The 17,064-nt window shown below is 45.8% G+C and overlaps 2 protein-coding genes across 2 annotated transcripts in view; one reads left to right on the forward strand and one right to left on the reverse strand.

Annotated features, from left to right (window-relative positions):
* The window catches only part of LOC144772199 (uncharacterized), a 501,761-nt gene that overhangs the window by 222,267 nt on the left and 262,430 nt on the right, over nucleotides 1–17,064 (reverse strand). The window lies entirely within an intron of this gene.
* The window catches only part of LOC144772200 (uncharacterized), a 486,273-nt gene that overhangs the window by 175,110 nt on the left and 294,099 nt on the right, over nucleotides 1–17,064 (forward strand). The window contains 1 exon segment of the mRNA XM_078656338.1: nucleotides 1,534–1,543. Coding sequence (XP_078512464.1) covers nucleotides 1,534–1,543 — 10 coding nt within the window.

Below are 17,064 nucleotides of genomic sequence, written 5' to 3' on the forward strand. Positions count from 1 at the left end.
GCGAACCTCGATTTGGCATCAAGGGAAATATAGATACCCAGATACACAAAACCGGTAGTAGTCACCTGGAGCAGACAGTTTTGCGGAATCACCGGTGGATCGCCCGACAGCATCAACATCACAGACTTCGACCAGTTAATAGCAAAACCCGAGAATTCACCGAACACTCTAAGAATATCGAGAAAAACGTCCAGGGAAGAACGGGGCGTAGAAAGATAGAGAAGCACATCATCAGCGTACAGAGAGATTTTATCCTCCCACTCAGGGGACCATCGCAAGCCGCGTATCATCCTTTCCCACCGAATCCAAGCCGCCATGGGTTCAAGAGCCAACGCGAACAGAAGGGGTGACAACAGACAACCCTGCCGCGTCCCCCTCTCTAATTCAAAATCGGCGGATTGACAATTATTCACTATCACTCGGGCCAAGGGAGCAGCATAGAGTAGACGCACCCATCCAATAAATTCAGATCCAAAACGTAGCTTCTCCAACACAGCAAAGAGGTAAAACCACTCTATCCGGTCAAAGGCCATGGTGGCATCAAGGGACACCAGGGCAGCGGGAGACGACAATGTATGCGCTCTACCAAGGACGCCATGAAGGTGTCTTAGATTGAGGGCAGTGTTACGGCGTGGCATAAAGCCCGACTGGTCTGGATGCACTAATGGAGATATCACCTTGACTAGCCTGATTGCCAGCAGTTTAGCCACGTTCTTAGGCTCCGCGTTTAACAAGGAAATAGGACGATAAGAAGAGAGGGAAGCACGGGGCTTGCCCGGTTTGGGGATCACCACAATATTAGCAATCCGTTGATCATAAGGGAGAACCCCAACCTCCCGACATTCCAAAAATATAGCACGCAGGTGCGGCGCTACCTTCTGCGCATTCAATTTATACAGTTCAATGGGGATACCATTGGGACCCGTGGCCTTACCCGAGTTAATACTCCTAATAGCTCCCCCGATTTCATCATCCGTAAAAGGGGAATCTAAATACTTTTGATCAGCTTCCGACAATACAGGCATAATAATTTCCCGAAGTAACTCCGCATGCTCAGAACTATCATGACTATCAGATGAAGAGTAGACGGCCTTATAGTAGGAACCAAAAGAATCAGCTATCAACTGTGGGTCTTTCACGGTCTCAGGACCACCATTGTCAAGCTCAGGGACCAACCGGGATGCGCGATCTCCACGTTCTAGCCAGGCTATGAGCTTACCAGCCCTGTCTCCATGCTCGTAAATTCTACTCTGAACATCGTTATGTTGCGTCACTGCTGATTCCCTGGACAACTCACGGTACTCGTCCTGCTTAAGACGCAAATGATGTTGGACCTCAGTCGTTCCGGAAGTCGCGGCCTCTCTTTCTAAACGGATAACTTCTGCCTCTGCAGCCGTTACATCTGCCAAACGCCTCTTCTTCTTACCGGCAATGAGAGACAGCGCCTCACCCCGGAGGACCGTTTTATACGCCTCCCACAACGTCTGAGCCGAATCAACCGTCCCTTGATTATGCTGAAAGTAACGCTCGGAGGCACCACACAGTTCCTTCCTAAGGACGGGATCTCGAAGATGCCAGGCATTAATAGGTGCGACTCTGCCAACCATGGGCCGTCCCATATCAATACGGACCCAGACCGTGGAATGATCAGATATGCCCCTACCTAGATGACACGCTTCCCGCACACTATCAGCCATAGCGGCCGGTAGGATAACGTGGTCAAGCTGCGACATAGAGCCATGAGCAGCCGAGAGATGAGTGTAACTCCTAAGTGAAGGGTTCAAAAGACGCCAGGCATCGACCATACCCAAGGAGTCCAAGAACTCACCGAGCCACCGTCGTGTCAGGGGCAGTGTCCTCGGTGGGACACGATCACGATCACCATCCAACACAGAATTAAAATCACCACCCCAAAGCAGGAGGCCCAGCAGAAGTGAAAGGAAGACACGCGCAAGGTCTTTAAAAGTGTCGGACTGCAGGGCAGGGGGAACGTAAACAGAAAGGAAAGTCACCACTTTACCCCCCAGTCTCTCGGACACCCCTACATATCTGCCTCTCTGATCGGACCCTGTAGCCTGCACATCAAAGGGAAGGGCCTTCCTCACCAGGATCCCCACCCTCCGTGAGCCAGTCGTAAACCCGGCATGTGCAATCAATTTGTAACCCCCTCTATGAAGTGCCATACAGCGATTGCCCACTAAATGTGTTTCTTGGAGAAGCACGACATCAGGCGAGTGGCGTCTGATAAATTGGCTAACCATGCCCGCTTGATCTTGTCCCCTAAGCCATTTACGTTCCAACTCAACACCCGAATCCCCAACCCCACTGAAGAGCCAGACATTCACCCAACTCCATCACGCACGCGCACATCATTCAAGATCCAATGCAATGTGAAACGAAACTGTAAATAGAAACCCTGCAACAACCCGCCTCCCCAACTCCAAAGACCGCCCCCCTCCCTGCACCCCTGCATCAGGACTACGCCCCAAACCCAACTGGCAGTGTGCCTGTCGCCCCACCCAACAATGGTTACTAAAAGTAGGAAGAGGAGGCGCCTGCTATGTAGTCCGTGGCCCGACTCCCTAAAGGAGACATCCCAAGAGACAAGCAACACAGTCCAATGTAACGTAAAATACAATTCAATGAACGGCCACTCCTCTCTCCCCACATAGCAATAATAAAGTCAAAGGAAAAGTTCCTCATTCTGGGCCCTGCCGAGTATCTTCCACATCCGGCTGGCGTTCCTCCGTGTCATCCGGTCGAACAGTGTCCAGCCAGTCCGAGGCCACCTCAGCCTTATCAAAAAACCAAGTCCGACCGTCTACTTCGACTCTCAGCTTGGCAGGTGTAATGGCCGGATTTTCTGCTTAGATGGGATCAGCCCCTAGGGGCCCCTCTAACCCAGCCAGAACGTAACCACATCCCTCCTCAGGACCATCTATCCAGGCACCTGGGTACCTACCTGAGGATGGGGAACTCGCAATATACAAGCTCATATTATCAGAAACACCACTAAATCTATAGGGATACTAAGAATACTCACTGATTACTAAGGATATCCATGCCCTACACCACACTCATACCTTATAGTCTCGCGGCCACTCAGACCCAGACTAATCTACCCTGGGGCAGATATGACACACAATCCGGCGTGTCTACACACGTGGGTCTGCAGCCCCAGTGCTCTCATTTTCCAAACGGTCCACAATCTGGCAGACCTCCACGCTGGTATCCCCCCCAGCGTTCTCACTTACACACGGCCCGCAATCCGGCAGACCTCCACGCTGGTATCCTCCCCAGCGCTCTCATTAACGCCGCATATCAACGACGACCACTTTCCTATGGACACCTATGGGATAACTTCTCATTTATCTACTTGGGATAAAACTATGACAATGAAAGTTAGTACCGTTTTTCGAATTGTAAAATGTACCTTCTGCTCCTGGCATCAAAGGTCCCCTTGCTTCCTATTTGCTTGATCACTCCTTACCTGATCGGGATTTCACATCCGTTCATGCAAACAATGCTCAACTTGAAACATAAGTTACCATGATTGAACAAGAATACAAGGCACATGTCAGTTCACTAAGAACTGGGGTTACTTTATTTTAACAATATAGACACATACACAGATCTGTATTATAATGGACACATCCACATGTAACTGACAAAGACTATAGATAGAACACACCGCTGCAAAGAAAAGGATTAGCAATACAATAGCCTAGGGAATAAAGACAAGATTAAGATGTAAGTGTAAAGTAAACTAATATGACAGGACCGATATCACCTGATTAGTGTGAAGTCTTGTTCTAGCTGTCATCTGGGTTCCTCTCTCGTCTGTGCCTTGGCTCATCTCAGACTCTCTCTCTCTCCTGCACTCTTGGATACACCTCTGTGCTGATCACTTTGCACTGGATTTCTCTCCCCCACGGACTCTCTCCACCTTCCAGCTTCAGTCTAATGGTTTCTGCCACTCTGATACTCGTTCATTCCACTAGCTTGTTCCTTCTGGATACGATCTCTGTGCCAATGTCCAATTAACTCCAGCTGCTCCCACAGGTTAATCCACGATAACTTCAGTCTCTTCTAAAAGGCATTACTTCAGACTCCAGCTATTCACACCTCCTCCTGATAAGTAACTGCTTCTGACTGCTTCCTTCAGTTCCAGCTCACTGACTGTCTGTTTGTCTTCTCTCTGTTCCAAGCATTTTCTGTCTCTTCTCCTCTTGCAATCCCACTCCTCCAACTCTACCAACACTCTCTGCTCCTCCAATTCATCTCAGCTCTCTAGCTTGAACCCTCTCTCTCTCCTACTCCAACAGCTCCTCACTCTTCTACCACTCCAGCTTGACTCCTCACCGCTCCTCCAACTCAGCTCGACTGACTGACTCCGCCTCTGCACTTCACTGATATGGAATGCTGTTTCCTCATGGAAAGTTCCAGCCAGCAGCTTCCTCCCACCAATCCCATGCACCAGGCTCCTTGCGCTAGACGCTCCCACAGTGACCAGCTGCTTGTTTCGTCTAGAGACCTGAGCCCAGGAACACTTCCTGATTAGATTCAGCTCTGGCCGGTTCTCTCCGGTTCGCTTAGGGCGAACAACAGCTTTAACTATAAACTTTACCTTTACTCTGCAAGCCTCTCAGCTCCATCAAGATGGAGTCTCTCTAGTTCTAGGCCTGTAGGCCTGAAAAGGATGAAATAACCCTTAGCTCTATCAGAGTACCTACATAAACCATACCAATGTGTAATATAAAGTCAGGACCACAGGATCCAACCTCTACTATAAGCAAAAAGTAACAGGCCAAAGCCAATAGGCAATAGATGGCCTCTTCTAGGTCTGGAAGAAAGGGCTTAAAAGGGCCAACACAAGCTAAGAATACCTATCCTAGATGTGAGCAAGATTAAAGTCTATATCACTGCTAAATAGAGCCAAAAACCCTGCCAAGACATTCCACCCTTAGACTTTATTTTGCGAACATCTATAAACAACAACATCCATATAAACAAACATCAACACAATCTATCAACAAATCAAAAAACCAAAAAACTCTCTAAAATGAATGACAACTTAAAGAAATTCCACCTGAAACTTAATGTAGGGAATACAAATCTAACAACCAACTGAAAACAAATCAAAGCACCCTTGACTTGAATGCTGAAACATCCTCAAACTAAATGTGCCTCAACTTCTAGTGATAACTGGTGAAATCTAGTGATGTAGGGACTTATGTGTTGAATGAAAACAGCAAGGGGCCTAAATGGGGACTAAATAGGGCCTACCTACTTCGGACAACTTAAGAACTAAATGTGTTTCAACTTCTAATGAAAAAACAACAAAGGGCCTAAATGAGGCCTACCTACTTCGGACAACTTAAGCTAATGATAACTCATGAAATCTATTGGTGTAGGGGCTTGTTTGTGGAATAAAAAATAACAATGGGCCTAAATGAGGCCTACTGACATTGGTCAACTTAAGGAAAAATTTGGTGAAATCTGAGAAGTAAACATGACAAACGGTTCTCAAGGTCTGGGCAAACATTAATAATAGATGTAGGACATAATCATACTAAAAGACACATCTCCCAGGACAACCTAAAGTCTAGGGTAACCACCCTTTGATCAATCAAAGTGAAAGTGTAATAACAGGAAAATAAAGACAACCCCATTCCTACAAAATAGCTGGTGTAGCACTATGCATATAACATTTATCTAAACGTGGTGCATACATAAAAGCACAAAACAGTTAGCACCTAGTTTTCATCACACTGTGGAACACATGTGTGCACCACCATTTTTCTTTTTTTTCCCCGTTCCTCCATACTGTTTTGCAGAAAACAGGAAAACTATAATAGGTGACTGCATCCTAAAAAGCAAAGATAGTACTACATAAACATCAAAACCATGAAAACATTTCTTTTTTTTTAAAAGTGGGGCCTGTTCGTAGTGATTGCAAAGAAAAACATGGGAATAATGCAGGCCAAGGAATTACATAACAAAATCCTTTTGCGGGAAATCGCAAAAATATATATGGTTTTTGAACCTGACCGCTGAGGCGGCCAAACATAGATTATAATTAACCCCTTCCATGCTCATGACGAGCTCAGCCAATTGCAAGTGGTAAGTCCAATGTCCTAATATCGGGGTTCAAGGCAGTCAATTTTGGGACATCAGTGTAGGTCACCACCCTGCATCTTCATCCGGTACCAAGGAAGCACGTCCTCCACCGTTGATCCACCACCAATCCGGTCTGGTCTGGTCTGGTTCAATCTTCCAAAAATAATAAACTAACATAAAAACATGAAAGTAAAAAACTAAAATAATAAAGGGAGTGGGAGGGGGGTGGGCCGACGCACGCACCAACACCACAACCCAGCAACCTATTAGAACGAGAAAACCAGTATCATTAATCTAGCATGATAAAATTTTCCATTTAAAAAGCACCCCAAGTGCTTTTCATTGTTAAAAAGAAAATATCCTAATTAATTAAAAACATTATTCTGAAGTCAAGAAATAATTAAAACCATATATTTTGAAATTTGTTTGAGCAAAATCTAATTTTTTTTTAATACACAGCTGGAAGGGTTGGGGCCTAACAGTACCCTAATCCTCTGTGAGACAGCCGCTCCCTTCAGAAAGATGTTCGCGCTCAGAGTTTTGAATCTGCTCCAAAAAATACGCAGAAGCCAGGCTACAGTGTGAAGTAATTTGAATCACTGCCAAGTGATGATCTCATAGCAGGAGCAGGGCGCTGCCAAGCACTCGGTTCAAGCCTCTCTTTCTCTAATCAGGGAAGCCTACCCAGGCCTACTGTATCTAACTAACTCTAAGGGCCAAGAGTCTGCCAACTACTCTGCATGTACAAGGATCCCTTATCTGGAGGCAATTAAGCTGTCTGCGCTGACAGCAAGGAAGAGCGAGTTAACCCCACCCTTACATAAACACTTTCTGCGCGGAACAAAATTGGATGTTAACCAATCATAACAAGACAGGCAGTGTTCGGAGCCTCTAGAGGGAAAAAGCCCCCCTTTACAAAACATCTGGTCTGAGCCAGGCTAACCTCCAAGGTCAAACACATTTCCTGGAAGCCAAAACAATTCTGTTCCCAGGCCAGATTCTCTAACTAACAAAAGCAAATTCAAATGTGGTAAAAAGCAAATTAATCTGTCTACTTAAAAGCTCCACTTTCTAAAAAGACTTTTGTCTAACTAATTCAGCTAGAAGGCAAGACATTTGAAACATGGGCATTTATTTAGCATGCAGATCAACACACAAAAAGGGGCAATTTGCTTCTGCACACAAGACTATGCATTTTGCATTTGAAAAAACGAATTATCATGGACTGTTGGGTTTAATATTTCTCTGCACATATATATATATCAGGCAGCATGTTTAATGAACACTGCTTTTACCATGCAAGGTATTACCTTTCTATCAACAGCTTGTCAAAGTACATAGGCGAGCCTTGTAACTAAATGCAAATTAAACTAATGTAAGGGACACATAGCAATGCATTAAGATGGTAGTGTGTTATAGTTATCATTTTTAACAATATATTCTGCTCCACCCTAACTATACACACTAGCATCCAAAAAATAAAATATATACTGTCAGCTGTTGAAAGGGAAATAATATTAAAACGACATAAAATGCAGACACATTCCAGCATTGTTTTTTTTCAACCAGGGGCAACATGTAATTTTGCATTGCAGCATAATTTATCGTGCAAGCCTTTCAATTCAACCTAATAAAAGGGCCACATTCATATATTATCAAACAGCCATTTATTTTCTAACTGAGTGGGTGAACTTACATATGCTACATGTGAAAAAAGGTTCAGCTTGCATTTGGGAAAATAATAATGAGAACACATTTATTTCAAAAGCACACGGTTGCCTTTCACTAATTAAAGCACATTTTACTGTGCACTGTTGGGCAAGAATAATAAATCACAATCTGTGACCATTCTAAAACACCGGTTGGCATATTCCTTTCTAGTTGGAAACCTTCAAAGAAATAATTAATGAAAACAGCCCGTAGCATGCATTCTAACCGGGCCATCTCCCTAATATTTCACTCATTTTAAACATGCATTCAAAAATAATTCTCCACACGTCTGTGGATGCATATTAAGTAGCACATTTAAAAGAACACAGCTCTCTCCGTGCAAACCCTTATCTCAATCCGACTGGTTGATTTATAACTTACCGACCTCTAAGGGCCAGACACATGAAATCATCAGTTCCAAGGCAAACCCACACAAAGTCGTAGACGCATTTCAAAAAGAATGTTAAATGAACAGAGCCCTACGCTCAGCACAAGATGTTACCTTTCCTTCAAGAAGCTGACAAAGCACGTAGGCAGACCCAGGAACCAATAAAAGTCAAAATCAAACCATCAATCATCAAAATATTCACTGACTTTTAGAGTCAGCTCAAATAACCATGCATGTTAAACAGCATGTTAAAATAAATACTGCCATCTCAATTCAAGATATTAACCCTTTGGCAGCTCAAGCACAATCATTCCCCAATGACTACAGATACATGGGAAAGTCATGAACTCATCTCTCCACGTTTACAGATAACACGTACGCACATCTTCAAAACGTTATCCCCTAGCATTTGAAAGAGAACCAGCTCTCTCCTACCTAATGCAACAATAACATGCCCTGTCCAAGCCATGACCACATGGCGCTATTCACAAGCCATATTTACAAGACAAGTCAACAAGTTCAAAAAATGACACGCTCCTCACAAGGAATATATCCAAGGCGCTATTCATAAGGAACACAGCAAGTCAACATGAGAACATGCACCTCACAAGCCACATTAACATGGCGCTATTTACAAGCCATATGTACAAGGGGCTATTTACAAAGAACTCCACAAGTCATATTACATTGAACACATTTCACATTGCACAGCATAGGCAGATGCAGCAAGCAAGTTAATGGGCAATTTAAAAGCATTTTTTACAAACATTTATACAATTGGACCATCACAAAGATGTTACTGGCTCCCTCATGTAATGCCATCCTTCAACCCTGACAGTTCAAACACCAAGATGAAAACCATTTCTTCCACCCTGAATAAACCAAATGCCATGATGTACTGCAATCTCCTCACACTGCAACCGTTCAAGCCCATAGGTCACACAGGCTACATAAACTGCAAAACTACGCCAGATGGAACTGGCGCTCAGGGCACTCCCTTACAACACATGGGAACCTCTCCAAGCACATGGCCAGGTCACACAGGATTCGTAAACAGCCGACTATGCCAGATGTAATGTCTGGCGCTCAGGGCACTCCCTCACAACACATGGGAAACTATCCAAGCATATGGCCAGGTCACACAGGATTCGTAAACAGATGACTACGCCAGATGTAATGGCCGGATTTTCTGCTTAGATGGGATCAGCCCCTAGGGGCCCCTCTAACCCAGCCAGAACGTAACCACATCCCTCCTCAGGACCATCTATCCAGGCACCTGGGTACCTACCTGAGGATGGGGAACTCGCAATATACAAGCTCATATTATCAGAAACACCACTAAATCTATAGGGATACTAAGAATACTCACTGATTACTAGGATATCCATGCCCTACACCACACTCATACCTTATAGTCTCGCGGCCACTCAGACCCAGACTAATCTACCCTGGGGCAGATATGACACACAATCCGGCGTGTCTACACACGTGGGTCTGCAGCCCCAGTGCTCTCATTTTCCAAACGGTCCACAATCTGGCAGACCTCCACGCTGGTATCCCCCCCAGCGCTCTCACTTACACACGGCCCGCAATCCGGCAGACCTCCACGCTGGTATCCTCCCCAGCGCTCTCATTAACGCCGCATATCAACGACGACCACTTTCCTATGGACACCTATGGGATAACTTCTCATTTATCTACTTGGGATAAAACTATGACAATGAAAGTTAGTACGGTTTTTCGAATTGTAAAATGTACCTTCTGCTCCTGGCATCAAAGGTCCCCTTGCTTCCTATTTGCTTGATCACTCCTTACCTGATCGGGATTTCACATCCGTTCATGCAAACAATGCTCAACTAGAAACATAAGTTACCATGATTGAACAAGAATACAAGGCACATGTCAGTTCACTAAGAACTGGGGTTACCTTATTTTAACAATATAGACACATACACAGATCTGTATTATAATGGACACATCCACATGTAACTGACAAAGACTATAGATAGAACACACCGCTGCAAGGAAAAGGATTAGCAATACAATAGCCTAGGGAATAAAGACAAGATTAAGATGTAAGTGTAAAGTAAACTAATATGACAGGACCGATATCACCTGATTAGTGTGAAGTCTTGTTCTAGCTGTCATCTGGGTTCCTCTCTCGTCTGTGCCTTGGCTCATCTCAGACTCTCTCTCTCTCTCCTGCACTCTTGGATACACCTCTGTGCTGATCACTTTGCACTGGATTTCTCTCCCCCACGGACTCTCTCCACCTTCCAGCTTCAGTCTAATGGTTTCTGCCACTCTGATACTCGTTCATTCCACTAGCTTGTTCCTTCTGGATACGATCTCTGTGCCAATGTCCAATTAACTCCAGCTGCTCCCACAGGTTAATCCACGATAACTTCAGTCTCTTCTAAAAGGCATTACTTCAGACTCCAGCTATTCACACCTCCTCCTGATAAGTAACTGCTTCTGACTGCTTCCTTCAGTTCCAGCTCACTGACTGTCTGTTTGTCTTCTCTCTGTTCCAAGCATTTTCTGTCTCTTCTCCTCTTGCAATCCCACTCCTCCAACTCTACCAACACTCTCTGCTCCTCCAATTCATCTCAGCTCTCTCTAGCTTGAACCCTCTCTCTCTCCTACTCCAACAGCTCCTCACTCTTCTACCACTCCAGCTTGACTCCTCACCGCTCCTCCAACTCAGCTCGACTGACTGACTCCGCCTCTGCACTTCACTGATATAGAATGCTGTTTCCTCATGGAAAGTTCCAGCCAGCAGCTTCCTCCCACCAATCCCATGCACCAGGCTCCTTGCGCTAGACGCTCCCACAGTGACCAGCTGCTTGTTTCGTCTAGAGACCTGAGCCCAGGAACACTTCCTGATTAGATTCAGCTCTGGCCGGTTCTCTCCGGTTCGCTTAGGGCGAACAACAGCTTTAACTATAAACTTTACCTTTACTCTGCAAGCCTCTCAGCTCCATCAAGATGGAGTCTCTCTAGTTCTAGGCCTGTAGGCCTGAAAAGGATGAAATAACCCTTAGCTCTATCAGAGTACCTACATAAACCATACCAATGTGTAATATAAAGTCAGGACCACAGGATCCAACCTCTACTATAAGCAAAAAATAACAGGCCAAAGCCAATAGGCAATAGATGGCCTCTTCTAGGTCTGGAAGAAAGGGCTTAAAAGGGCCAACACAAGCTAAGAATACCTATCCTAGATGGGAGCAAGATTAAAGTCTATATCACTGCTAAATTGAGCCAAAAACCCTGCCAAGACAGCAGGATACAACATAGAGTACTTGATCCCCTTATCTCTCAACCTCCGCTTGACATGGAGGAAGCTCTGTCGCATCCGCTGGACCGCTTGGGTAAAGTCCGGGAAAAAGGATACTGTGACGTTGTCATACCGTAGAGGGCCGTCTACTCGGGAGGCCTGCAAAATAGCATCACGGTCTCGAAAGTTCAACACCCTGGCGATCATAGGACGCGGTTGTGCACCCACTTTCGGCGGCCCTCCCGGCACTCTATGAGCCCTTTCCACCGTGAAAAACTTACTGAGGCCCTTAGGTTTCAGATGTTTAAGAATCAAGTCCTCAACAAACAGGTCTGGCGTGTGCGATTCCGAATTCTCAGGAACACCTAAAATGCGGAAGTTATTTCAACGATTGCGACCCTCGTAATCATCGAGTAGCCTCCTGGTGTCTTCCAGCGCCGCCCGAAGAGCTCGGACCTCTCTCTGTAGCTCAACGGTATCATCAACCAGGCTCGAAGTCAGGATGTCGAGGGACTTCACCTTTTCGCTAGTCTTAGCATGATCTGTATGCAGAAGGTTAAAGTCAATCTTAACCAAATCAAGCTTAGCATCGAGTGTATCCATTCTGGTCGCCATGGAAGTTTCGATTCTGGTGACCACATCCATAATGTCCTGCAAGGAAGGCTCTACGCCGGGTCTCGGTGAGGCGGCCTCAGCAACTGGCGGATGCTTCTGATCGGCCGGGGACCCTTTAGGGACAGTATATTTATCCAATTTATTGGACTGCACAGACCGCTGCACTCTGCTACTCTTAACAGGAGGTTTATCCGAGTCTGCTCTGGTGGCCATGACAGGCGACTTCCGGGAGCCCGAGAAATTATGACGACGATAACCAGGAGCAGGCACACAATCGCTCTGGGGCCAAATCGCTGGTCGTCAAGTCAGTACATGAAAGCTCCCTACGATGTGCCCCGCACCAATAGTCAATTCAAAGGGGGGGGTCCGGGAGGGTCACCACTTCCGGCAGACCAAGCCGTTGTTGTCGCATTAGGTCCCGGCCAGAGATGACACCCGAATCTGCTGCTTTCGGCGACAGGCAGGCCCAAAATTTCGGACGACGATTCGAGGGGGTAGGAATGGACCCTTCTGGCCAGAATTTCACCAGGACGCAGCCACACTATTCACCCATCAAACGATGTCCTCGGGAATCAGGATATATGACAGGATAGACGAGCGGCAGAGCGGGTCGCACGGAGCTACACGATCACGCGGCCATCTTGGTCCCGCGCTAGGCTCCTCCTCCCCTAATTGCATTTTTATTCTCTTACCGTAACTTAACCATGGGATGCTACTTGCTCTATCCAAGGAAAAACAATCCAGTGTTATCTCACGGTTCATTTCTAATTCAGGATTAATCCAGGTCATTATCCATTTAAGTAAGGGAGCCATTCAGATCAAATCTTACACAAACTAATGCCCATTTCCTGGTGAATAATATGGGAAACATCCTAAACAACGAAATTTTAATTACGACTTACCTGAACAACGAAGTCCGAACAACGGCAAATCCTGAAGAAAGAAGTCCTGAACAACGAAGATCTAAACCACGACTTTTCTTAACATCGATTCCCGAATGCAATGGCCTTGGTACAATTTGTTACACGTCACTCTTCCCCACCCCCACCCCTTTAGGAAACTTGGAAACGGCAGTGACATAATACATTCCAAAAATCGATGCTGCTCCAGCCATGGGCACACAGCATCTGCGCACATACACACAAAGGGAATTTACACCAGGCCATTCTCCCAGTTGCGCACATGGCAGGGTTTGTTTTGTATTCGCAAAACAAATATTTATGGTTACGGCATTTCCAGCAAATCAACTCCCCTGCTAAGGACAGCTTGGGCAACACATCCACATCAGAGTACCTTCACGAGGCACAAAGCCATTGGAGTGTGCGAACAGATCATCCCAGTGAGTAGTAACACGCTAGTATCTTCAGTTAAATTCCAATTAAGTCGTCTCTTTCTTGCTGAGAACACAATGTGGAAGTTGCAGCTGCGCACTTTCTGTCATAAATCACCAAAAAAAAAGACAGGCTTGTATTGTTGACATATCTTCTAAAGCTAATCCGCAAGTGCTTATTTGAACAGGTTACTGGGGGCTTTAAGTATGTTATTGGGAGGGGAGTTCAAAAAGGCATGGAATTCACTATAATTAGGGGGGAAAGTGAAAAAGAGAACAAATCTAAGTGCTAATTCACTCCAAGCGTTTACGGCTGTCAGCGTCTCATTGGAGCTGGAATGACATCTGTTAAAATATACGTGAAATAAAGATCATAAAATGACAATTGATTATTATTCAAATCATCTATCTATATATTTATTGAAATTAAAATGACAAAAATATGCGTATTAAAAAGAACACAGTGGTGAAAATGGTCAATGAGAAATATACAGATATTTCGTGAAAGTATTGTAATTACAATAGTGCCATCTATTGGAAAGTCACGAGGTGGCTTTTTTCGTGGTAAAGGAACTCGTTGTTAAAAATGTAGTGGTTTGGCATTAATCGTTGTTTAGCCTACGTGGTTTAGGAATTCGTGGTTTAGGAAGTAGTTGTTCAATCATACATCCGAATAATATATGAAGGCGTTGATTGCGGGACTGATAGCAAGTTACTCAAAAAATTATTTTCCACTATTTGGAGATTCTTAACGTCCTTGGATCCCCCAGATTCCAGAGCCGTAATTACAGATTGCAATACATTTTGCTCTGCATTTGTTTAACTTAGCTTGCACTGGCTTCGCTGCTAACCTACGTGCAAAGTCAAGAACCGCTACCATTGATCTTGCCATAGCATTTCTTTTGGCCTTCTTTTGCGGAGCCCAAGATTCTCCTTTCATCAAATAAAACCCCTAGGTACGAAAATGTGGTCACCCTAGATATTTAGTTTCCTTCAAAGTAATGCGTTTTAAGTTTTCTGGGTCTAGAGCCCATAATCATTGTATGGGATTTCGAGAGATTAACATTTAAATCCAGCAATCTCATAAAATCTGCAAAGGAACTTAAAAGACACAGTAGGCCAACTGCTGTTCGTGCTAATAAGGCAGCATCAGCTGCATGTAAAAGCGCTGGTATCAGCCACTCCCCCACTCGTGGAATATCTTTGCTGGCTGTACCCAATACTGAGTCTAAATTGTTAATATATAAGGTGAAAAATAGGGGCTAAAATACAACTCTGTCCAACTCTGTCTAACTCCTCTTATGATACATATTCCCTGCGAGTGGTTGCCCCTTTGGTCAAATCTTAAAGTGTCAGTAAGGTCCCTGTGCAGATCGAACAAAAAATGTACGATGTTCCAATCCATGCCCATTTGAAGTAATAACGGTACAAAAGGGGGTGGTGATGGACGGAGCATCTGAATCAATCAAACGCTCACACCCAGTCAAAAGATCTGGGTTTAATCCATCACCGTTCTTTAGCCCACTTTGCCACCCCAGTTCAGACATGGCTATATGCAAATCAGTCTGACCCTGTGCCTCATGGGAACAGTCCAGCCCGAACTGCCAAGCCATGTCTTCTATGGACCGGAAACAAGCTTCCGAGGACCGGTTTCTGGCATTCCAGCCGTCTTCAGCCCGGCTTGCTTGAATCCAGTGGCAAAGTGAGCAAGGGACTCGCGTCTGAGCATAACCTGCCACACTTATGGCGGTCAAAATCGGTACAAAAGGGGGTGGTGATGGACGGAGCATCTGAATCAATCAAACACTCACACCCAATCAAAAGATCTGGGTTTAATCCATCACCGTTCTTTAGCCCACTCTACCACCCCAGTTCAGACATGGCTATATACAAATCAGTCTGACCCTGTGCCTCATGGGAACAGTCCTGCCCGAACTGCCAAGCCATGTCTTCCCTGGACCGGAAACAAGCTTCCGAGGACCGGTTTCTGGCATTCCAGCCGTCTTCAGCACGGCTTGCTTGATTCCAGGGGCAAAGTGAGCAAGGGACTCATGTCTGAGCATACCCTGCCATACTTATGGCGGCCAAAAGCGGTACAAAAGGGGGAGGTGATGGACGGAGCATCTGAACCAATCAAACACTCACACCCAGTCAAAAGATCTGGGTTTAAGCCATCACCGTTCTTTAGCCCACTCTGCCACCCCAGTTTAGACATGGCCATATGCAAATCAGTCTGACCCTGTGCCTAATGGGAACAGTCCAGCCCAAACTGCCAAGCCATGCCTTCCCTGGACCGGAAACAAGCTTCTGAGGACCGGTTTCTGGCATTTCAGCCGTCTTTAGCCCGGCTTGCTTGAATACAGTGGCAAAGTGAGCAAGGAACTCACGTCTGAGCATTCCCTGCCAACTTATGGCGAACAAAGCGGTACAAAAGGGGGTGGTGATGGACGGAGCATCTGAATCAATCAAACACTCACACCCAGTCAACAGATCTGGGTTTAATCCATCACCGTTCTTTAGCCCACTCTGCCACCCCAGTTCAGACATGGCCATATGCAAATCAGTCTGACCCTGTGCCTCATGGGAACAGTCCAGCCCGAACTGCCAAGCCATGTCTTTCCTGGTCCGGAATCAAGTATCACACCTGAGAGGTCGATGACTGGCGGTGGGAGGAGGCGGCACGGCTGTGGAAACGCCAAGACGCCACCCGCTTCCTGCTCCGGATCGCCGAGGGCAGAGACAGGACTGGTGCCCGTTTTTTCCTGAGCTCTGAGCCGAGGATCAAGCAGTGGGCAGGTATTGAGCAGCAGGTACTGTTGAGTGGACTGCACGACGATAAGAGGGAACGCGCAACACCTCCAGTCAACCTCTTTATCAGCTTCCCTATTAGTTCTACCTACAGAGTCCACACGACCCAAGGTGAGGAATTAACAAGTGCATGTACAAATTCACTCATGGAAGGAGTGGAAGGGGTGGAAGGAGAGGACCCCCTCTGCCGCATGGAGACAGGAGAAGTAGGGACAGTGGTTGAAGTGATCTCCCCTCCTCCGAAAATCAGTAGATACACGCTGCGAGCTTGAGTGGCCCACTCATCCCATAACACTGATAATATACAGCATATTCTAAATTGAAGGGGCCAAAGCCACAGTCCCCGCAGGGTAAGCAAGCGGGAAGCCCGGATGGACCAGGGGGATCAGCAGTAACTTCATCAGCTGTCCACTCAGCAGTCAGCCTTTCTAACAGGTATACTGTCCTGGAAACTCAGGACAGTAAGGACAGTGCAAGTGATACTGCTACTGAGAAAAATGGGGCTCAAGACTCCACGTCTCATTCATTGTCCAATATATATATATATATTTTTTAATTTTTGAAAACCTTTATTCAGAGCAGAGCACACAGCTATTCAGCCTGACATCCCGGAGGCAAGGCAGCATGGGTAGTAGGAGAGCAACAGTGCAAAAAGATCCAATCATAATCATCAAAGGTTATTTTTATAGTAAGGCAAAAATGTAACAAAAGAGCGCCCGGGGGCGCGAAAAATGGCAATAGAGTCTATATGGATCAGGGCGTCAGGGACGGGTAGGGGAGGAAAATCAGGGAAACGGCCATCTAGGAGAGGTT

Source organism: Lissotriton helveticus, chromosome 8, assembly GCF_964261635.1.
Source record: "Lissotriton helveticus chromosome 8, aLisHel1.1, whole genome shotgun sequence".
NCBI lineage: Eukaryota > Metazoa > Chordata > Amphibia > Caudata > Salamandridae > Lissotriton > Lissotriton helveticus.